Source organism: Desmodus rotundus, chromosome X, assembly GCF_022682495.2.
Source record: "Desmodus rotundus isolate HL8 chromosome X, HLdesRot8A.1, whole genome shotgun sequence".
Classification (NCBI taxonomy): Eukaryota; Metazoa; Chordata; class Mammalia; order Chiroptera; family Phyllostomidae; genus Desmodus; species Desmodus rotundus.
The window spans coordinates 46,182,623-46,206,211 of NC_071400.1; the positions used below are offsets into that span (position 1 = coordinate 46,182,623).

A 23,589-nucleotide genomic window follows, 5' to 3' on the forward strand; every position below is an offset into this window, starting at 1 on the left:
CACCCAGTATATAATCTATTGATTTGGGAGAGAGGGGAAGAGGCATCGGGGTGAGAGATAAGAGTTGATAGGTGGCCTCCTGTACATGCTCGAGTGGGGATCCAAGCCACACCTAGAAGCCCTCTCAAGGCAGAGGTGGTTGGGGTAAGGGGTGGAGCCCCTCAGTCGGCCAGATGGGGGAACATTCCCACCAAAGAATGGACCAGTTAAAAATCAGGTCCCAAAATACAACAGGAGAGGTCCACATAACCCACACAAAGGACATTCCTAGAGCACCTACATCAGGAGATCAAGAAGTCTGTGCTGTGGGGGCTCTCTGCTCTGGGGAGAGACAAACACTGCTGGAGAAAAACCCACCATTTTTTTTCCTTACAGGGGCAAAACAGAGGTTTTGTGTTTGGGGCTACTCACCTTGGGCCCCAGCGAAGGGAGGGTGGCACAGACTGGAATCCCGCCAAGAGAGTCTGGAGTAAGAGGCATTGGGGAGAGTCTTGGGGGAACAACTGTGGGATTTGGGGAGCCTGTATATACCTGATCTCCACAGCAACTAACTTTCTTGAGAAGAGCTAGCCCCTCCCAGGGGAAAGTCAATTACCTCATCCTGCGAGTCAATTACCTCACCCTCTGGAAATCCCCTTACCACAACCTCTGAAATCATGTTTGCTCCACTCAGCAAATTTTTTTGTTGTTGTTTTTTCAGTTTTGTTCTGTCTTGGTGTTCTGTTTTGTTTGTTTGTTTTATTTCTTTTCTCCCATCTTGCATCTTAACCCTTACTGAAGGTTAAGCAACAGAAACAGACTCAGGGGTTGACAGAGATTAGAGGTAGGGTGCAGCCAATCCACACACTATCCTAGGAAACACACTGGTGCTTCGCCCTCACCGGAGAGCCACAGAAATACCCTCTGATATCTGGTGTCCAGCAGATGCAAAATCTGGACTCTAGAACCCTAATAGGGGCCCCATCCTGGTGAATACAGGGAAATAATCCCAGGCAGACTGAGACTAGTGGCTGAGGGGGGACACACCCAACATCTTCCCTGAAGTCTGAAAGGCACCTGCCATGGGAGAACCAGGAATCGCAGCCCTCTGTTTCCACCAGCGGCCCTCTCAAAAATAGTCGGGTCTATGACTAGGCTAAGACTGACAGCAGGCCAGAGGCAGAGACAGGCAGAGGCAGAACCTGTGGTGACTTGGGATATTTGCTGACCCACCCCTGGACCCAGTGCTGGTAAAACCCAGCTTTGCAGAACAGCTTGGCCCACCCTGGGAGCGGACATGACCAGAGGAATCAGCCACAAACTGTGGATCAACTGTAGCTTCAAAAAGGTGGCTGAGGAGAAATTGTAGATAGCACCCGACATTGGCTTACACCAGACTCACACATTAGGGCGGTTTCCAAAGGGAGAAACCATAAGGCAAGATCTAAACTGTGCTGAGACAAATCTACTTGGTTCTTTTTACATCATCTTAGTTACTTTTTCTTTTTTACAGCCTTTTTATTTTTGTATCTTTTTGTGTGTGTGCTCTGTTTTTCTTTAATATCTCCTATCCTACTCTTATCTTTGATTACTCCCATGTTCCCTTCTCTCCTGTTAGATTTTTGTTATCTTTTCTATGTTCCTTTTCCCTGTTTTCCTCTTTCAATTCATTACAAGTAATAGTTCTCCTCCCTTTTCTCCTCTCATGATCAGTTTTCTTTCCTTTAGTCTTCTCATATTCACTTTCCTTTTCCCCTTCCTCCACTATTCCATTTCACTTTCTGCTATTATTATTTGCTCTCTTGGTTGATATTGCTGTGGTTGGGGGGAGGTACTTGTTTTGATGTTATTTTTATATTGTTTTGCTTTCTTCTGCCAGTACCTATACAACAGCGTACATCATGTGGTAGGGGTTGAGCCCCTTAGTGAGCCAGACACAGGGGAATTCCCATCAATCAATGGGCCAGTAATAATCAGGACCCAAATGCAATGGGAGAATCCACATAACCCACAGAAAGGACATTCCTAGAATATCCAGGTCAGGAGATCAAGGAGTCTGTACCTCTGGGTCCCACAGGACCCCTAAAATGTAAGGCCACCTCACAAGACAGTGAGTCAAAGCAAGTCAATCTAATACATAGAAACAAACACAAAGAGACAACTAAAAGGGGAAGAAAAAGAAACAACTCCCAAAAGAATGAAAAGGAAGAATGTCCAGAAAAAGAGCTAAGTGAAATCAAGGTAAGCAATTGATCAAACATTGAGTTCAAAGTAATGGTTATAAGGATGCACAGGAACTTAGTGAGAACTACGAGGAACTTAGTGGAACCTATGTCAAATAAAAAAGAACATAGAAACCTTGAATAAGAAACAGTTGGAAATGAAGAAGGAAATATCTGAAATGAAGAATACACTAGAAGGAAAGAAAAGCAGGCTAGATGAAGCAGAGGATAGAATCAGTGTTTTGGAAGACAAAGTAGAAAAAAACACTCAGTCAGAGCAACAAAATGAAAAAAGACCCAAAAGGAATGAGGATAGTTTAAGGGAGCTTCCAGACAACGTGAAACATAACAATAATCACACCATAGAGATAACAGAAGGAGAAGAAAAGGAGCAACGTATAGAAAATTTGTGTGAAAAAAAAAATGATAACAGAAAATTTCCCAAACTTGCTTAGGGAAAAAATAATCATGCAAATGCATGAAATACAGATGGTTCCAATCAAGATGAACCCAAAGAAGCACACTCCAAGATGCATTAAAACTAAAATGGCAAAATTTAAACAGCAACAGAGAATCTTAAAGGCATCAAGGGAGAAATAGCTAGTAACATACAAAGGAGCTCCAATAAGGCTATGAGCAGATTTCTCAACAGAAACAATACAAGCCAGAAGGGGTTGGAACAAAATATTCCGAGTAATGAAAAGCAAGGAACTGCAACCAAAACTACTCTATTCAGCAAGGCTCTCATTTAAAATGAAAGGCAAAATAAAGAGATACCTAGATAAAAGAAGGCTGAAAGAGTACATCTTCATGATTCCAGCACTGCACGAGATGCTAAAGAGACTGCTTTGAGAAGAAAAAAAGAGAGAGAGAAACAAAACTACAAAGGGAAAAATGGCAATGAATACATACCTATCAATAATAAACTTAAATGTAAATGGGTTAAATGCTCCAATCAAAAGACATAGGATAGCTGAATGGATATGGAAACAAAACCTGTATATATGCCGTCTACAAGAGACCCATCTCAGAACAAAAGATCTACACAGATTGAAAGTTAAGTGATAGAAAGAAATATTCCAAGCAACTAGACATAAAAAGAAGCTGTGCTAAAATACTCATATTAGATGAAATAGATGTCAAAAAAGAGCCATAAAAAGAGATCCAGAAGGTCACTTCATAATTCTCAAGGGAAGAATCCATGAAAAAGACATAAACATTGTAAAATATATGCACCCAACATAGGAGCACCCAAATAAATAAAGAAAATCTTGGAGGACTTCAAGAAAGATATTGACAGCAACACAATTATAGTAGGGGACTTTAACACCCCACTGTCAAAAATGGACAGGTCTGCCAAACAAAATAACAAAGATATTATGGCACTGAACAATGCCCTAGATCAAATGGACTTAACTGATATATATACATATGTAGAGAGAGAGAGAGCCTTTCACTCCAAATAAGCAAAATAAACATTCTTTTCAAATGCACATGGAACATTTTGAAAGACAGACCACATGATAGCACACAAAACAAGCCTCAACAAATTCAAGAAAAAAGAATTCATGTCAAGCATTTTCTCTAACCACAAGGGACTGAAACTGGAGACCAACATCAAGCAAAGAACCCCAAAACACTAAAATTCATGGAGATTTAATAGCATGCTATTAAACAATGAATGGGTCAAGAATGAGATTAGGGAAGAAATCAAAAAGTGTCTGGAAACAAATGAAAATGAACTCACAACAACCCAAAACTTATGGGACACAGTGAAGGAAGTTCTGAGGGTGAAGTTCATAGCAATACAGGCCTACCTTAAAAAGATAGAAACATTTCAAATAAACAACCTAACACTACAACTACAAGAACTTGAGGATAACAACAAAGACAGCCCAGAGCAAGTAGAAGGAAGGAAATAACCAAGATAAGAGCAAAAATAAATGACAGAGAGACTAAAAGCACAATTCTAAGGATCAATAAATCCAGGAGCTGGTTCTTTGAAAAGATAAACAAAATTGACAAGCCTTTAAGCAGACTCATCAAGAAAAAAAGAGAGAGGACCCAAATAAACACAATCAGAAATGAAAAAGGATACATTACAACTGATACCACAGAAATACAAAGGATTGTAAGAAATAACTACGAAGAACTGTATGCCAAGAAATTTGAAAACCTAGGTGAAATGGACAAATTTCTAGAAAATATATAATCTTCCAAAACTCAATGAAGAAGAAGCAGAAAGCCTGAACAGACCAATTACAGTGGATGAAATTGAAGTAGTAATCAAAAATCTTCCAATACACAAAAGCCCTGGACCAGATGGTTTCATAGGAGAATTTTACAAAGTATTTATGGAAGAGCTAACACCCATCCTTCACAAATTATTCCAAAAAATTCAAGAAGATGGAGGACTCCCAAACTCATTTTATGAAGCCACTATCATCCTAATCTCAAAACCAGATAAAGACATAACAAAGAAAGAAAACTTCAGGCCAATATTCCTGATGAACATAGAGGTTAAAATCTTCAACAAAATATTGGCAAACCACATTCAGCAATATGTTAAAAAGATCATACACCATGACCAAGTGGGATTCATCTTAGGGATGCAAGGATGGTATAATATTTGCAAATCAATACACATAATACATCACATAAACAAAATGAAAGACAAAAATCACATGATCATATCAATAGATGAGGAAAAAGCATTTGATAAGGTACAGCACCCATTTATAATCAAAACACTTACTAAAGTGGGAATAGAGGGATAATTCCTCAACAAAATAAAGGCCATATATGAGAATCCTACAGCCAACATCACATTCAATGGGCAAAAACTTAGAGCTTTCTCACTAAGATCAGCAACAAGACAAGGGTGCCCACTTTCACCACTTCTATTCAACATAGTATTGGAAGTCCTAGCCACAGAAATCAAACAAGAAAAAGAAATAAAAGGCATACAAATTGGAAAGGTGGAAGCAAAACTGTCATTGTTTGCAGATGACATGAGAGTGTACATAGAAAATCCTACAGACACCACCAAAAACTATTCAACCTAATAAATGAATTTGGCAAAAGAGTGGAATACAAAGTGAATATTCAGAAATCAAAGGCATTTTTACACAAACAATGCAACATCAGAAAAAGAAATCAGGAAAAAAAATCCCATTTGATATAGCAAGAAGAAAAATAGAGTATCTAGGAAAAAAACATAACCAAGGAGGTAAAAGACCTGTACTCAGAAAACTACACAACACTGAAGGAAGAAATTAAGGAAGACACAAACAAATGGAAGCATGTACCACGCTCATGGATTGGAAGAATTCACACCATCAAAATGTCCATACTACGCCAAGCGATTTATAGATTCAATGCAATCCCTATTAAAGTACCCATGACATATTTCATAGATATAGAACAAACACTTCAAAAATGTGTATGGTACCAGAAATGACCCCAAATATCTGCAGCAAGTTTGAGAAAGAAGAACAAAGCAGGAGGGATCAAAATACCTGGTATCAAACTGTATTACAAGGTAATTGTAATCAAAACAGCCTGGTACTAGCATAAGAACAGACACATAGACCAATGGAAGAGAACAGAGAGCTCAGAAATAAACCCAAGACTCTATGGTCAATTAACATTTGACAAAGTGAGAAGAAGCATAAAATGGAGTAAAAATATTCTCTTCAACAAATGGTGTTGGGAGATCTGGACAGATACATGCAAAAAAATGAAACTTGATCACCAACTTACACCATACACAAAAATAAATTCAAGGTGGATAAAAGACTTAAGTATAAGTCGTGACACCATAAAAGTCCTAGAGGAAAACATCAGCAGGAACACCTGAGACATTCCACACAGCAACATCTTCACTGATATGTCCCCTAAAGCAGGGGACATAAAGGAAAGAATAAACAAATGGGACCTCATCAAATTAAAAAGCTTCTGCATGACTAAAGAAAACAGTATTAAAATGAAAAGAGAACCAAGTGTATTGGGAAACATATTTGCCAACGACCTCGAACAAGGGTTTGATCTCCAAAATATATAAAGAACTCACATGACTCTACTCAAGGAAGACAAACAGCCCAATTAAAAAATGGGCAAGGGACCTGAACAGACCATTTTCCAAGGAGGACATACAGAGGGCCCAGAGACATAGGAAAAGATGCTCAGCATCACTAGCCATCAGAGAGATGCAAATTAAAACCACAATGAGGTACCATCTCACACCAGTCAGAGTGGCCATCATAAACAAATCAACAAAGAAGTGCTGGAGAGGATGCGGAGAAAAGGGAACCCTAGTGCACTGTTGGTAGGGATGCAGACTGGTGCAGCTAATGTAGAAAACAGTATGGAATTTCCTCAGAAAACTAAAAATGGAATTGCCTTTTGACCCGGTAACTCACCTGCTGGGATATACTCTAAGAGCCCTGAAACACCAATTTGAAAGAACCTATGTTGGGAACCGCCCTGCCTGGTTTCAGAGGCTGTAACCCCTCATGGTTAAGGCTGAGTCAGAGTTGGGACCATAAGCCACTAAGGACACAAAGCTTATCTCCCTGGCAGAAGTGCCACTTCTGCCCACTTCACCCTGCTTGGCCCTGAGCTTGGCCAGTTAGCCAAATCCTCAAGGGAGGATCAACCTAAGACACGCTCTGGTCACATAAGAGGCCCGCAGGGAAGGACTCAGGGGGCTGTGGAAAAGGGGGGTGATGGACCCTCGCCCCTCGACTTTGAAATAGCCTGAGTCCTCATTCTGTCCGCAAGAACTCTCCTAATCTCTTGGCTGCCTTACTTCCCTTGCCTGACTTAAGCCTGAAGCAATGACAGAGGGCAGTGCAGTCCTGTGCTGGGAGGGGCGGATTCCCTGGGGAATCAGGCCTAAGAAAAATACATACATTCCTGTGAAACCTACTTAATTTGTACCCTCAGTTTAAGAGATAAGGGTCCAGACCTGAGATGAGTCTGGCGCCTAAAGTTTTATGGCCCTCTAACTAATTGGCTGTAACTCAGAATAAGCCCTCAAAGTTCTCTGTAAATCTTGTATTGTTTAACCCTTACTGGCTGACAATGATTGATGAGCTTTATTCTATTCCTATGCGAATGAACCTAATAAAAGCCCCTGGAGAGAGAGGCTCTGGGCCCTTCTCCCCCTTGAGAGAAACGGCCACCTTTCCTCCCCAAGCAGATCATGTCTTGGTAGTCTTTTTCTTCATCTGTGGCGGACCGGGGGGGCTGCGTTAAAGCCTCCCGACATCTGGCGCCCGGAACAGGGACCTGAGGATTTTCGGGACCTGTACGGACCAGAGGCTTCGAGCCACCATCGCCACGGCTTCATCCATGGCGGACCTGGGGGGCTGCATTAAAGCCCCCCGACAAACCTATGCACCCCAATGTTCATAGCAGCACAATTTACAATAGCCAAGTGCTGGTGGCAACCTAAATGCCCATCAGTAAATAAGTGGATCCCAAAATTATGGTACATTTACACAATGGAATACTATGCAGCAGAGAGAAAGAAGGAGCTCCTACCCTTTTCGACAGCATGGATGGACCTGGAAAGCATTATGCTAAGTGAAATAAGCCAGGCGGTGAGGGACAAATACCATCTGCTTTCACCTTTAACTGGAACATAATGAACAAAAGAAAAAAGCAAACAAAATATACCCAGAGACAGTGATATTAAGAACAATCTAACAATAGCCAGAGGGGTGGGGGGAGAAGACAGTGGGGAGAAGGGTTTTCAGGAACTACTATAAAGGACACATGGACAAAACCAAGGAGGAGGGTGGAAGCAAGGGAGGGAGGTGGGTTTGCCTGCAGTGCGGGCGGGAGTTTTGGGGGAAAAATGCAGAGAACTGTAATTAAACAACAACAAAATAATTTTTAAAAAGAAGAAGGAGAGAGAGAGAGAAACTAAAGTACAAAGGGGAAAATGCCAATGAATAACTACCTATCAATAATAACCTTAAACATAAATGGATTAAGTGCTCTAATCAGAAGACATTAGGTAGCTGAATGGTGAAGAAAACAAGACCTGTATATATGCCATCTACAAGGGACCCATCTCAGAACAAAAGATCTACACAGACTGAAAGTGAAGGGATGCAAAAAAATATTCCCAGCAAGTAGACATAAAAAAACCCTCACTGTGGTAGCAATACTTATATCAGTAAAAATAGACTTCAAAACAATGGCCATAACAAGAGACAAAGAAGGTCATTACATAATATGTAAGAGAGTTGTCCAACCAGATGATATAACTCTTGTAAGCATATATGCATCCAATTTAGGTGTACCTAGCTATATAAATAAAATATTAGTGAATTTTAAGAAAGAGATAGGCAGCCATATGGACATTGTAACGGATTTTCACACCTTACTGTCAACAGTGGATAGGACCTCCAAACAAAAAAACAAGAAAAATATTGCAGAATTGGATGACATGCTAGATCAAATTGGTTTAATTGATATTTACAGAATATTTCAACCAAAAGGAGCAAAATACACATTCTTTTCAAATACAAGTGGATCATTCTCAAAGATAGACCACGTGGTAGGACACAAAACAAACCTTAATAAAATCAAGAAAATTCAAATAATATCATGCATCTTCTCAGATCACAATGGCTTGAAACCAGAAATCAACTTCAAGAACACGACTCAAAAATATTCAAATACATGGAGGCTGAATAACATGTTATTAAATAATGAATGAGTTAATTATGAGGTCAAGGAAGGAATCAAAAAGTATATGGAAACAAGTGAAAATGAACTCACAACAACCCAAAACCTATGGGACACAGCAAAGGCAGTCCTGAGAGGGAGGTTCATAGCAATACAGACCTACCTGAAAAAGATAGAAAAATCTCAGATCAACAACCAAACCCTACCTCTAAAAAAATCTAGCAGAATAAGAACAAAGTCTAGAACAAGAGACTAAAAGAACAAATCAAAGAATCAATGAATCCAGGAGCTGATTCTTTGAAAAGATAAACAAAACTGACAAACCATTAATCAGACTCATCAAGAAAAAAGAGAGAGAACCGAAATGAATAAAATCAGAAATGAAAGTGTAAAAGTAACAACTGATACCACACAAAAGATTATAAGAAATAACTATGAACAACTGTATGCAAAGAAATTGGACAACCTGGGTGAAATGATTAATTTTCAGAAACATACAATCTTCTAAAACTGAATCAGGAAGAAGCAGAAAAATTGAATAGACTAATAACAACTAGTAAAATTGAAGCAATAATCAAAAAACTACGGACACACAAAAGCCCTGGACCAAATAGCTTTTAGAGGTAAATTTTACCAAATGTTCAAAGAACTAATTCTTATCCTTCTCAAACTATTCCAAAAAATTCAAAATGAGGGAAGACTCCTAAACATTTTTTTACAAGGCCAGTATTATCCTATTCCCCAAACCAGGTAAAGACACAAGAAAGTAAGAAAACTACAGGCCAATATCTCTGATGAACATACATGCTAACATCCTCAACAAAATACTGGCAATCTGGATTCAGAAACACATTAAAAAGATCATACACCATGATTCAGTGGGATTCACCCCAGGATGCAAAGATGGTACAATATTCACAAATCAATAAATGTAATGCACCACATAAACAAGAGGAACGACAAAAATCCCATGGTCATATCAATAGATGCAGAAAAAGTACTTGATAAAATCCAGTCCATTTATGATAAAAACTCTCAGCAAAGTGGAAACAGAGGGAGCATGCCTCAACACAATAAAGTCCATACATGAAAAGCCTACTGCCAGCATGATACTCAATGGGCAAAACTAAAAAAGCATTTCCATTAAGATCAGGAACAAGACATGGATGTCCACTTTAACCACTCTTATTCAACATAGTACTGGAGGTCCTAGCCACAGGGAACAGACAAGAAGAAGAAATAAAATGCATCCAAAATGGAAAGGGAGAAATAAACCTGTCATTATTTGTACATGACATGATAGTGTACATAGAAAACCCTATAGGCTCCACTGAAAAACTATTCAATCTAATATGTGAATTTGACAAAGTAGCTTGATACAAAGTCAATATTCAGAAATTAATGATATTTAATTTTTACACCAACAATGAACTATTAGAAAGAGAAACTAAGAAAAAAATCCCATTTACTATAGCAACAACAACAACATAAATAAAGTACGTAGGAATAAACCAAGGATGTAAAAAAACCTGTACTCAAAAAACTACAGAATGATGAAGAAACAAATTGAGGAAGATACAAATAAATGGAAGCATATACCATGTTAATGGAGTGGAAAAATTAACATCATTAAAATGTCCATACTACCCAAAGCAATCTATAGATTCAACCCAATTCCTATTAAAATAACAATGGCATAGTTCACAAATCTAGAACAAATACTTCAAAAATTTATAAGGAACTAGAAAAAAAACAAATTCACAGCAATCTTGAAAAAGAAGAACAAAGTTGGAGGGATCACAATACCTGACACTAAATTATACTACTAGACCACTGTAATCAAAAGTCTGGTGCTGGCATAAGAACAGACACATAGATCACTGGAACAGAATAGAGAGCCCAGGAATGAATGCATGTCTCTATACTCAATATTTCACAAAGGGGGTACAAGCATACAATGGAATATAAATATCTTTTTCAATAAATGGTATTGGGAGTACTGGACAGGTATATGCAAAAAAATGAAACTAGACAAACTTACACCATTCACCAGAATAAACTCAGAATGGATAAAAGACTTAAATGTAAGTTGTGATACCATAAAAGTCCTAGCAGAAAACAAAGGCTGTAAAATTTCAGATATTCCACATAGCAATATTTTGGGTATATAGACAAAGGAAGTAAAGGAAAAATAAACAAATGGGACTTCATCAAGTCAAAAAGCTTCTGCATGGCTAAGAAACTATCATCAAAATGAAAAGGGAACTGACTGTGTGGGAGAAGTATTTGCCAATGATACATCAACAAAGGATTGATCTCCAAAATACATATATAAAAAACACATATGACTCAACACCAGAAAGACAAACAACTCAATTAAATAATGGGCAAAGGACCTGAAAAGACACTTTTCTAAGGAGGACATATAGAGGGCCCAGAGACAAATGAAAGGATGCTCAACATCACTAGCTACCAGAGAGATGCAAATTAAAACTACAATGAGATACCATTCACAGCAGTCAGAAGGGCCATCTTTTTTTTTAAGGTAGTTATAATTTTTTAAACATTTTTTTATTGTTGTTCAAGTACAACAAACAGCAAGTGCTGACAAGGATGTGGAGAAAAGGGAACACTCGTGCCCTGTTGGTGGGAATGCAGACTGGTGCAGCCACTATGGAAAACAGTATGGAAGTTCCTCAAAAAATTAAAAATGGAACTGTCTTTTGACCCAGTAATTCCACTGCTGGGAATATACACTAAGAATACTGGAACAACAATTAAGACAACTTATGCATCCCTATGTTCATAGCAGCATTATTTACAATAGCAAAGTTCTGGAAACAGCCTAAGTGCCCATCAGTAAATGAGTGGATCCAAAAACTATGGTATATTTATACAATGTAATACTACGCAGCAGAAAAAAAGAAGGAACTCTTAACCTTTTGCAACAGTGTGGATGAAACTGGAGAGCATTATGCTAAGAGAAATAAGCCAGACAGTGAAAGACAAATACGATATGATCTCACCTGTAGGTGGAACTTAATCCATAAAACAAACAAGTGAGCAAAATAGAACCAGACACACGGAAATAAAGAACAAACTGACAGTGACCAGAGGGGAGGGCAGGGGGATAATGGGGAGAAGAAAGGAATGGGTCAAGTCAAGGAACATGTATAAAGGACCAAAGGAGAAAGACAATGGCGGGGGAGGATTGAATGTGGGAGAGGGGGTGAGTAGGGTGATGGAGAGTAATGAGAGTAATGGGCAAAAAATAAGGATGACTGTAATTGAACAACAATAATTTTTTTTTAAAAGAAAAGTAAATAAACTTGTTCTGAGTAACCCCAAAAGTAGGACCTTACTATGCAAGCCAGGTTCCCCAGGTTGTTCCTTAGGTCCTGGTCTGCCAGGAAGTCCAAGTGTCTGGCCTTGATCTCCTGTTGATATCAAAACATTGTTTAAATTGTCAGGAGAATATATAGCTCATTTTTTCACAAGGAGATCTTTTGAAGGCAAAAAGATTTAGTATAGCCAGAGGAGTTCTTTGACAAAATTACCTCTTGGGTAAAATTTGACCAACCACCAACAAAAGGCTGAGGTGCTACCCAGCTACTGGCAGGATGTGCTGCTACATGCAACATATCTTCATTAGGAAACACATTACTAGGACCCAGTATGGGCAGAAAAGAAAATGGAAAGGGCCCTAAAACATCACCAGAATGGAACAATGATGACAGCAGGGATGGGAATTTTTCCTGCTCAGTGGGCTGGGTTCAGCAGGGGAAGAGACCATATAGAGCCAGTTCCCCTCTACTGCTGGGTGTGGAAGGCAGGAGAGTTGAACCACTGTTTGCCGCAGTCTTTGAGGAACAAAGACTGCAGAGGGGTGTTGGCGAAAAGGGAAATATGAATCAAGTCACTTTCCCCTAAACACAGAGTCTCCCCCTGACACTATGTCCCAGGAGAGTCCTGAACTGCTAGAAATTCACTTCCAGCTGGAAAAACACATTGACAAAGAAAATACTCCTTACCTTTTAAACCTGGAAGGCCAGATGTTCCTGGGAGCCCAGGAGCTCCACTGAGACCCTGTGAACCCTTCAAAGCAATATAGGAATCATTACTTCTGCCCACAGCTCAGGGCCTCCCACTCTCACACCCCTTCCCTTCCTGAGCCACTCCCTGAGAGATGTCTATCATGTATTCTGTGGAAGGAGTGAATTGGGGGAGGGGGAACTGACATCCTGCAGAGGTGAAGATGAGCATCCTGCAGCGGGGAAGGTAGGAATGTGTCCTCGGGTTTTTAGGAGAGATATTTGATTTGTGATTAATCCTGGTCCTGTCATTCATAGCTTTCCAATGCCTATTAAAACTGGAATCTTAGGAGATCAAGGTTTTCTAGCAAGTTTCTTAGAAAATACAGAATGTGACAGTCAGGCCAAGCACTTAGTGTGCTCTGAGGAAGGTTGATTATCACTGCCCATACCAAGGCTCTGGAGTCATTCCCGGTCGGGGCGCATGCCTGGGTTGCCGGCCGGGTCCCCAGTTGGAGGCGTGCACATGACAGGCAACCACACACTGGTGTTTCTTTCCCTCTCTTTCTCCCTCCCTTCTCTCTCTCTATAAACAAACAAACAAACAAACAAACAAAAAAGATAAAGAGAGATATGATCAGATTACTGGGGAAGAGTAGGGAAGGGCGTAGGAGGAGGTTGCCTGAGGCAATCATAAACAGTCTAGGACAGAACTGGCTGAGCTAAATGCCTCAGTGTGCATAGAATTATGGCCCAGAAGATTTAAACAAAAGGCAGAGGCTGGCTCTCTCTCTTTCTCAAGGCTTCCTACATGATCATGCTATAGCCACCTGCATTTCCAAAAGGACAGTATTTTATCTGGGAGAAGGAACTCTGGGCACAGCCGAGGATTGGTCGGGCCTGGCAGAGGGTGGCAGGATTATTCTTGAGTGTTCTAGAGGGGCTTCATGACTGACACTGCGCAGTCCTATTCAGCTGGGCATATGGATGCACTGGCGAGCCAGTGGCCTGAAGGATAGGGTGCAGGTGGTGGGCCAATGGGCACCAAGAAGAAGAAAGGACAGCACACAGTGAGTAGGAGCGAGTAGGACACCGGCGCACAGACTCCAGAAAGATGCCCGAAAGCCAGACTGCCAGACTGCAAAAGGGAACTATCTAAGCCACTTGTGTGGTCACATTGTAGCCACCTGTGTTTCCTTTTAGGATGGTATTTTTTTCTTATTTTTTATTTTTTTAAGATTTTATTTAGTTTAGAGAAGGGAAGAGGAGAAAGAGAGGGAGAGAAACATCAATGTGTGGTTGCCTCTCACAGTCCCCCTACTTGGGACCTGGCCCGCAACCCAGACATGTACCCTAGACTGGGAATTGAACCAGCAAGCCTTTGGTTCGCAGGCTGGCACTCAATCCACTGAGCCACACCAGCCAGGGCTCAAACAATGGTATTTTTAAATGGGAGAAGGAATTCCAGGGGCAGCCTTGAACTAATCTGGCAAAAGATGGTGGGGGGTTTTCTTTGGGTGTTTTAGAGGGAATGGTTCTGAGACAGAAGCCTGACGTTCTTCCAAAATTGTGTAGTTTTTGAATAAATGACCTCTTTCCTTTTTCACCAGACCTCTGCCTTTGGAGTTTGCCTATGGGTGGTGGGCAGTAGGACCCCATGATGTTCAGTAACAGTAGTAGTAATGGCGACTCTGGTGGGACCCTAGCTGCCTGTGGCAGGCTGACCCCCCTAGAGTTGGACTAGGAGGTTTCCCAATCTCTGGGAAATTCTCTGCACACCCACACGAGGTGTCGTCTGCTTATATATGCCTGGTAAGTGGAAAGGAAATGGGTCTGGGTAGGGGATAGACTCTAAGAAGGGGTGAGGATCACCTGAGGTTTGGGTCTGTGAACCAAGGTCCTGGTGAGGACTGGCCAAGTTTTGGGAGGCCATTGTTTGGAGGCCACTGTTTGTGAAATTGGTTAGTAGAAGACTTGCTTGTGAGCACTCATTTGGAATAGTCGAGCTGTGGGTTCAAGTTCTGCTTATATGTTCCCAGTTTGCCTACATTCTTTCGGTCCTAGCGTTTGGCCCGTACATCTAGGACAATAAGGGCTTTTCTGTGTTGGCTCCCGAAGGAAGCTCGCTGGGTAGAATTTTAGCAGATTGGAGCATGGACAGCCATTATCCAATGTGTAAGGAGGCACGGGTTCTTTGTTGTAATACTGTGGGGCCTATGTACATTTTGGACTGCAGGGGGAAATGGCCCCTAAATGGTTCATTAAATTACTGTCTCATCATGCAATTAGAAATATATTGCCAACGGTTAGGCAAATGGGATGGAATCTGTTATGTCAAGGCATTTATGTTGTTACATAACAGGGTTTCACCAGGGACAGAGAATTGTTTGATGGTACAGAGGTGGGAAGTTGCCTCAAAACACCTCCTGATAGTAGAATGCAGGAGGAAATGGAAAATGAGGAAATAAGTCTCATCAATGCCCTGAACCCAGGGGACGCAGGATTAGTAGCAGGAAGACCTCCCCTGTCACCACTCCCACTGCTACATACCCCTGAAATAAGGTCCACAGAGCCAATGGCCCCACCCCTGTGTGATGAGGGAAGGATATCCCCCTCAAAGACCCATCAGGGTGCTCGATTTGGCCAGGCAGCATCTCTATCTGGAGCAGACAGTTCCCTTCGAGGCAGTACCCTATGGATCAGGGGTGTCAAACTCATTTTCACCAGGGGTCACATCCACCTCACAGTTGCCTTCAAAGGGCCAAAATAATGTTAGGACTATATAAATGTAACTACTCATTAACTGTTAAGGGGTTGAAATTACATTCGGCCCTTTGAAGGTAACCACGAGGCTGATGTGGCTTCTGGTGAAAATGAGTTTGACACCCCTGCTATAGATGGCATAACTCAGAAGGCCAGCCTGCTGGCTACTATTGGGTCCATACTCCATTCTCCACTTCAGACTCACTGAATAGGAAGAATTCCAACCCCTCAAATAAGAAGGACCCTCAGAGATTGGCAGATCTTACCACCTCCATGTTTGCTATTCATCATCCAAATTGGGCAGATGTACAGGATCTCCATAACATCTTGTTAAATGTAGATGAGAAATGGCTGGTTATAAATAAAGCAAATGAAGAAGCCCAACATCTCCACTAAAAGAATCCCAATGGGGCCCCCAACACAGCTGGGGTAATATCCTTGATAGAGCCTGACTGGAACCCAAATGGTGGGGGACTAGTCTTCCTGGAACATTACAGAAAGCATATACTGGAAGGGTTAAAGAAAGTGGTGTCTAAACAAAAGAGGCCGGATATGATACTGGTAATTCAACAAAGACCAGATGACAATCCTTCTGAATTTTTATAAAGATTTTTAATTTACTTTTAGAGAGGGGGGAAGGGAGGTAGAAAGAGAAGTAGAGACATATTGATGTGAGAACAAAACATTGATCAGTTGCCTCTCTCACTCACCCCACCCAGGGACCTGGCCCACAACCCAAGCATGTGCCCTGACTGGGAATCGAACCTGTGGCCTTTTGTCCTGTGGAAAGATTATCAACCAACTGAACCACATCAGTCTGGACTCCTGAATTTTTAGAAAGGATTTATCAGGCCTATAGAAAGCACACTGATGCTTAACTAGAGGCACCAGAGATTGTGAAGATGGTAAACATGATTTTCATTGGGCAGAGTGCCCCAGATATCAGAAAGAAACTCCAGTGTTTAGATGGAACAATGTGGGGAACCATTCCAAGCATGAGAAATGTGGCTCAGCCCCCACTCAGAAAAGCCAGTGGGGAGCGAGGTTGGCGGGCAGGACCCACGTCCATGGATAAGTTCTCCAGTGGGAAATCAGGCCTGCATTGTACTTAGACTGCTATGAGACTTGCTCTTGCTAAAACTCCCTCACCCTGAGGCAAGCAAATGTTTACTGAGTATCTTTATCTTCCTAAAATCTGGGCTAGACCTTCCAGGTACAGAACCTAGCCGTTTGGACCACTTCTCCCTTTACATTGCAAATATCCTCCTTTGATGTATTCAGCGACACCCTCTCCTGTGTCTGCAAAGATAACCACCCAAAACAAACCTTTGCATAGTAAAAGAGGACCTTCTTTGATGTAAGGGGCCTAGAAAAACAATAAAAGCTGGTCAAGGCAAGGGTCAGTGGCGCTCCCCCCTTGAGGGAGAGGTCGAGGCGCTCAGAAGCACTCTCCTCTTGAGAGAGTGGCCGCGCCCGTCAGTCCCTTTTCCCCCACAGGACCTCTGTAGTCCGTGTATATGTGTATTTGAATACTGCAACCTCAACAACAGATCTTGCGGGCTGAGATCTGCGTCAGGACAATGAGAATGAATCAATTTCAGCTCATGGACATAGCCTTAAAATTTACAATGCCCAAGAAACAAGGAAGTTTGGACAGGCCATCATTTTCTTACAAACAGTGTGGGGAGACCAGAGGGAGAAATGGAAGTCTAAATGAGGGAGGGAAGACCCAGTAGGCACCAATTAATGTGCCCATTGCAAGGAGGGGGGGCACTGGGGGAGGGAATGCCTGAAACTCAAAAGGGAAAATAAAGAAGATGGAAGTCCTTACCAAGAAATGATGTCCTGTTGACAACACTTCTTCTCTAAAGCTAATGGAAATCTAGCCTTGAATCTGCCACATACAGATAAAACAGGCATCACCTAAGGAGGACTTGAATCTTGCTGCTGTGGTTGATGCTGAAAGGGAATGCTGGACCTGCACTCTGGAAGGAGATTTGAAATTTCTCTTTCAGAAGAGGACAGTGACCCCCAATGCAAAGTGACAATGTTCCTTTTACTTTATTTATGTGTTTGGAAAGCTAGGGGCTTTCAGCTTGCAGACACTGAGTTTGAGTATGGTCCTCCCCAGTTTTGAAAAAAAACAAGGATTGAAAGTGAGTATGGTAATTTATGAATGAGTACAAGATATATAGAAGGTTGTGAAAGTTTTAAACTTGGAAAGAAAGGAAACCTCAGCTCTTGGGTACAGTATCCGTTGCTTTATTCTGTTTGTTTGGTTTCTTTGCTTATATTCTGATCTTATGGGGGCATGATTTGAACTTTGCTGTTTTGTGTGCACCTGGAATCCTCTGTCTCTACCATGAGACTGGTAGGCAAGAGGATGTTTCTGCCATTAGGACCTAGGAAAAGTCATTTGGTGATGCTTAGAGTTTGGCTGGGGTGAGAGAGCATGTCCCTGCCATGAGACTGGTTGTTGAGAGGTCATATTTCTGCCAGGAGAACAATGAAGGCACTGGTAGGAGAGAGAATGTCTCTATTATTGGGACTTGGGGCCATTTGTGGTCTTGAAAGATCATCTGTGTGACTGGTTAGTGGGACTAGTTGGTGTGAGACAAGATTTTAAGGCTAGTCCTAGTCCCCCCTCTTTTTTGGAGCTCTCTTTTTGGTTCAGACTTCACTTTGTTTCCATTCTGAAAGGAAATTTAGGTTTCCCAGGGAGAGTTAAAACTTCCTATCAAGTGGGAAAGTAAGTAATGGAAGGTATAAGGCATGAAGATACAATTTTATGAATATTCAAAGAACAAGGATTTCCCTTTTTGCTTTGTATTTTTCTCCCTTACCTGATCCCTCATGAATTTGGCATTCTTAATGAGTGAGTAATGGCATAAAGTTTCTTTGCATAAAACCAATAAGACGACTTTCCAATTGTGGTTTAAATAACCAAGACTTTGTCTGGAATGTCATGCCTGAAGGAGGCATGCCTGGACTCTGATTGCTACCAGAAATACTTGAAGAACTGAGATTGACTTTGAAGCTAACAAAAGCCCACTGGAGAAATGGTCTGGTCCCTTGTTTGGTCGTGTGGTTCATGGCACCATTCTGAGGAAGGAATGAAGGTTGCTTTCCTGAAAGACGGCAAGGAGGAACCTTAAGACATAATGGGAACCTCAAGGACTTGAGGAGTACAAGTACTTCAGGCAAAGCAATGTGGCAGTTGTGTGGCTTAGCTTCTATGCCCTGAAGGACTGACTAAAGCTCAATCTAAAGGTTCCTTGTATGAGTTCCAGCAAAGCAGACTTAAAGATCCTATGTGATCAATGGCTGCTCTTGTTGTGTTTATGCAAATGAACAGGCAAAAAATTAAAACTGGACTTAATGAAGTCCCGTTAGTGACAATGAGTGTGATCTTAAGGAGAATAATTGTGTGTGAAAGGAAAATCACAATGCCAGTGGTGAACATTAGATTCAAGAGCAGCTAACTGTCTTCAAAGTTTTGTTTTCACTTGGAAGTTGAACATTACCAGAGATGTTCAATTCATGGACAAGAAGGATTTGTCAAATTGTCATTGTTTGATGTCATACCAGTAAAGGCCTTACAAGTGGATGTCTTGTCAAAAGACAGTCTCATGGACTCAGAGACTAGTTTGTGATTTGTTGTGTGAATTAACCTGTGTGCTCTCAGTTCTCTTTTCATAGGTCATATACCTTATGATCTCATTTACCTAGGGGATTATTTATACAGTATAGGCCTGACTGAAGAAGCCCATCTGCATCTCCACCTCCTAAAACTCAATCATTTGGCTGGACTAAGTGGTTGAGTTGGTAAGTATGGAGGAGACTGTCAGCTTTGCTTAAAACTGTTTCCTTTTCTACCTTAACAGTTTAGAAAAAAAAGAGCCCAAAAGTGTTAAAAGGGGGAATCCTAGAATTTTTCCTCAGCCCAAGTTTAGTGTGCAAAAGGGCTTTGGACCGGTGTGACACACCTTGCACACCTTCCTCCAAGGAAGCCACTCTTTCTTAATGTGGGACATTGTATTGGTATTTACCTTTGTCATGTGGCTATTATGGTTCTGATTGTGCCTTCTAACCCTTTTGCCAAATTTTTCACCTCCAGAAATCACCAAGGATGCCACCTTATCTAGCAGTGCCATCCTTTGGATATTGTGCACATTGCTTACCATGGGCAGCCAACTGATCTGGACTTTGCAAGATCCTTCTCCCTCATGTGAGGGCCTCCCTCCACTCCAGATACCGTTTTATTAGGTTTCCATGGACCAGGGGATAGGTAGGACTATATCATTTACTAGCAGGAAGTAGCTAAAGAAGAATGAGACCTTTACCCATTTGCCTTTGTAAGGTTACAAAGGTCCGGAAGTGTTAAAGGGGGATATTGATAGAGAGAGGTCTGATCAGATTATGGAGGAGGAGTAGGGAGAGGCTGTAGGAAGAGGTTGCCTGAGGCAATGGGAAACAGTCTAGGATGGGACTGGCTGAATTGAACACCTCCAGTGTGCATACAATTATGGGTTGGAAGATTTAAAGAAAAGGAAGACAGAGACTGGTTCTCTCTCTCTTCCTCAGGGATGCCTGGATAATTATGCTGTAGCCAGCTGTTTTTCCCAAAGGATAGTATTTTAAATGAGAGAGAGAACTCAAGGTACAGCCTAGATTTGTCTGGCCTGGCAGAGGGTGGCAGGATTATTTGTCTTTGGGTGTTCTAGAGAGGACGGGCTCTGAGGCTGAAGCCTGCTATTCTTCCAAAATTGTGTAGGTTTTGTAGCTCATGTTGTTTTAGTTTGTAAACTAATCTTATAGAAATAAGATAATTAAAAACTAGTAAGGAGAATGATAGGGGAACTCCAGTTAAGATTTTAGCCTCAGTTGATGGTCTTAAGTGATTAAAGCTGGAACTCAAGAGTTAAAAAGATTTCAGCCTTAGACCTCTGGTCAAGATGGAGGTGTAGGTAAACACAGCCTGCTTCCTCACACAACCACAGCAAAAGTTACAACTAAACTACAAAACAATTATCATCCAGAATCATCAGAAAAATGAGCTGTATGGAAGTCTAACAACAAAGGAATTAAAGAAGTCACATTCAACCAGATGGGTAGGAGGGGTACATATGCACAGAGAGGCACAGAAAAGCAGAATGGGTAGTCACACACCCATGTGTGGTGAATAAAAATCAGGAGGGATACATTGGGAGTGTGGGATCTTGCCCCACACCAGAACACCCAACCCAGGGTTCCAGTGCCAGGGAGATAAATCCTCATAATTTCTGACTGCAAAATCTAGTGGGGGTTGGTGTGGTGGAAGAAAGTTTGGGATTCTCAGGTGTCTCCTCTTAAAGGGCCTACAGTGGCGTTAGGACTTACATAGACTCACTCCCTCTGGGCTCTAGCATCAGGGACACAGCCAAAAGGGCACCAGTGGCATACAGGGAGAAATTCAAGTGTCTGGCATCAGGGTGAGTGCCAGGGTTCAGATTTCTCCCAGACAGAACCCTAGAGACCAGGCTGCATCATTGTCCTCTTTCTGAGCCCTCCCCCACACAACGCCACAGAGCAGCAACACCTTATTAGAGACTACATCGAACTCGTTCACATGGGTTGCGCTGCCCAGGCAATTACCTAAGGCTTTGCCCCAACCAACTTACTGGTGTGCTTTTGTACAACAGGCCAAGCTACTAAGACAGGGAATCAAAGAAGCTCTACCTAATACATAGAAACAAACACAAGGAGAACACAAGGAGGCTGCCGAAATGAGAAGACAAAGAAACAGGGCCCAAATGAAAGAACAGAACAAAACTCCACAAAAAGAACTAAACAAAATGGAGATAAGCAATCTATCAGATATAGAGTTGAAAATGCTGGTTATTAGGATGTTTAAGGAACTCATTGGTTACTTCAACAGCATAAAAAAAGACAAAGGCACAAATGAAGGTTACACTAAGTGAAATATAGAAAAATTTACAGGGAACCAACAGTGGAGTGGATGAAGATGAGAATCCAATCAATGGTTTGGAACATAAGGAAGAAAAAATAATTCAACCAGAACAGCAAGAAGAAAAAAATCCAATAAAACAAGGATAGGCTAAGGAGCCTCTGGGACAACTTCAAATGAACCAACATTCAAATCATAGGGGTGCCAGAAGGAGAAGAGAAAGAGTAAAAAATTGAAAGCTTATTTGAAAAAAAAATAATGAAAGAAGACTTCCCTAATTTGGTAAAGTAATTAGACATACAAGTCCAGGAAGCATAGAGAGTCCCAAACGAGTCAGACACAAAGAGGACCACACCAAGGCACACCATAATTAAAATGTTAAAGGTTAAAGATAAAGAGAGAATCTAAAAGCAGCAAGAAAAAAGCAGATAGTTACCTACAAAGGAGTTCCCATAAGACTGTCAGCTGATTTCTCAAAAGAAACTGCAGGCTAGAAGGACTGTCCAACAGTATTCAAAGTGATGAAAAGCAAGGACCTACAACCTAGACTGCTCTATCCAGTAAAGCTACCGTTTAGAATATAAGGGTAGATAAAGTGCTTCCTAGACAAGTTAAAGTCTAAGGATTTCATCATCACCAAGCCATTATTATATGAAATGTTAAAGGGACTTATTTAAGAGAAAGAAGATCTAAACTATGAACATTAAAATGGCAAAAATATTAATAACTAACAACAATCTCAACTAAAACACACTAAGCAAACAAGCAGAACAGAAACAGTATCATAGATATGGAGAGCATTTGGAGGGTTATCAGTTGGGATGGGGAAGAGGGAGGAAGCAGGAAAAGGTGAAGGAATTAAGAACTACAAATTGGTAGGTACCAAATAGACAGGGGGATGTTAAGAACATATAGGAAATGGAGAAGCCAAAGAACTTATATGCACAACTCATTGACATGAACTAAGGGAGCATTGCTGGAGGGAATGGGGGATACCAGGTTGAGTGGGGCAAAGGGGGAAAAATTGGGACAACTGTAATAGCATAATCAATAAAATATAATTTAAAAATAAAATAAAATAAAAAAGATTTCAGCTTTAGTTGGTAGGCTTAAGTCAGCAACAGCTTATGTGGAAAGCTGTTATTCCAAAATTGTGTAGCTTTTGAATAAAGAGTCCTTTCCACTTTCACCAAACCTCTGCTTCTGGAATTTTGCCTAGTGGGTGGTGGCAGGCAGGAAGATCCCACTTGCTGTTTGGTAACAGTTATGCACAGGAAAAAGTATAGCTACAACAGGTGGGGCTAGCCCTCTGCCACAGGTTCAGCAGAGAACACAATGTCCTTCTACCACCAGGTATCAAGCTGTATGTGTGCAGGCATGAGTCTGAATTTGGGCCAATGTTACATTTCTACAGGAAAAACTGCTTCAGTGGCTAATGTCCAATACACTCTGAATCTGGGAAGTGGGCATGTCAACTACCACCAATATAGTACTTCCCCAGGTATCTGGTATGGTTTATTTTGAGATGAACCCAGTAAAGACATATGCTCCCTAGTATCTTGGGTAGAGTCTGAGTTCTAGACTGGGTCACTGTGCTCACTAGACTACTACCCAGGTCACCCCTGCATTGACATGGCTTTTTCTTTGCATTGCCGTGTCTACTAATTCTACCCTTTTCTCATGCTTGGACTCTCCCCAGAATTCTTTCCCACTTTGATTCCATTCCTCCCAGTATGTGAGTAGTCAGGGCCATCCGGAGAACTATTTCTTTTGCAATTGCTTCAGTGATGTGTGTGTGAGAGCTCTCTTCAACAGATGGACTGACACATTTAAAGGACAGGGACTTTGCCTGCAGGGAGCATGGTTGTTCTGTGATTCAATTCATTTAGTGCCTTCAATACTACTCCCATAATTGCTACCATTTATTCAGAGACTGCCATGCACC

At 41.3% G+C, this 23,589-nt stretch overlaps 1 protein-coding gene across 1 annotated transcript in view; it reads right to left on the reverse strand.

The window, feature by feature from the left end:
• The window catches only part of COL4A6 (collagen type IV alpha 6 chain), a 105,737-nt gene that overhangs the window by 16,023 nt on the left and 66,125 nt on the right, over nucleotides 1-23,589 (reverse strand). The window contains 2 exon segments of the mRNA XM_024551637.3: nucleotides 12,266-12,340; nucleotides 12,935-12,998. Of these exon segments, the coding sequence (XP_024407405.2) occupies nucleotides 12,266-12,340; nucleotides 12,935-12,998 (139 nt within the window).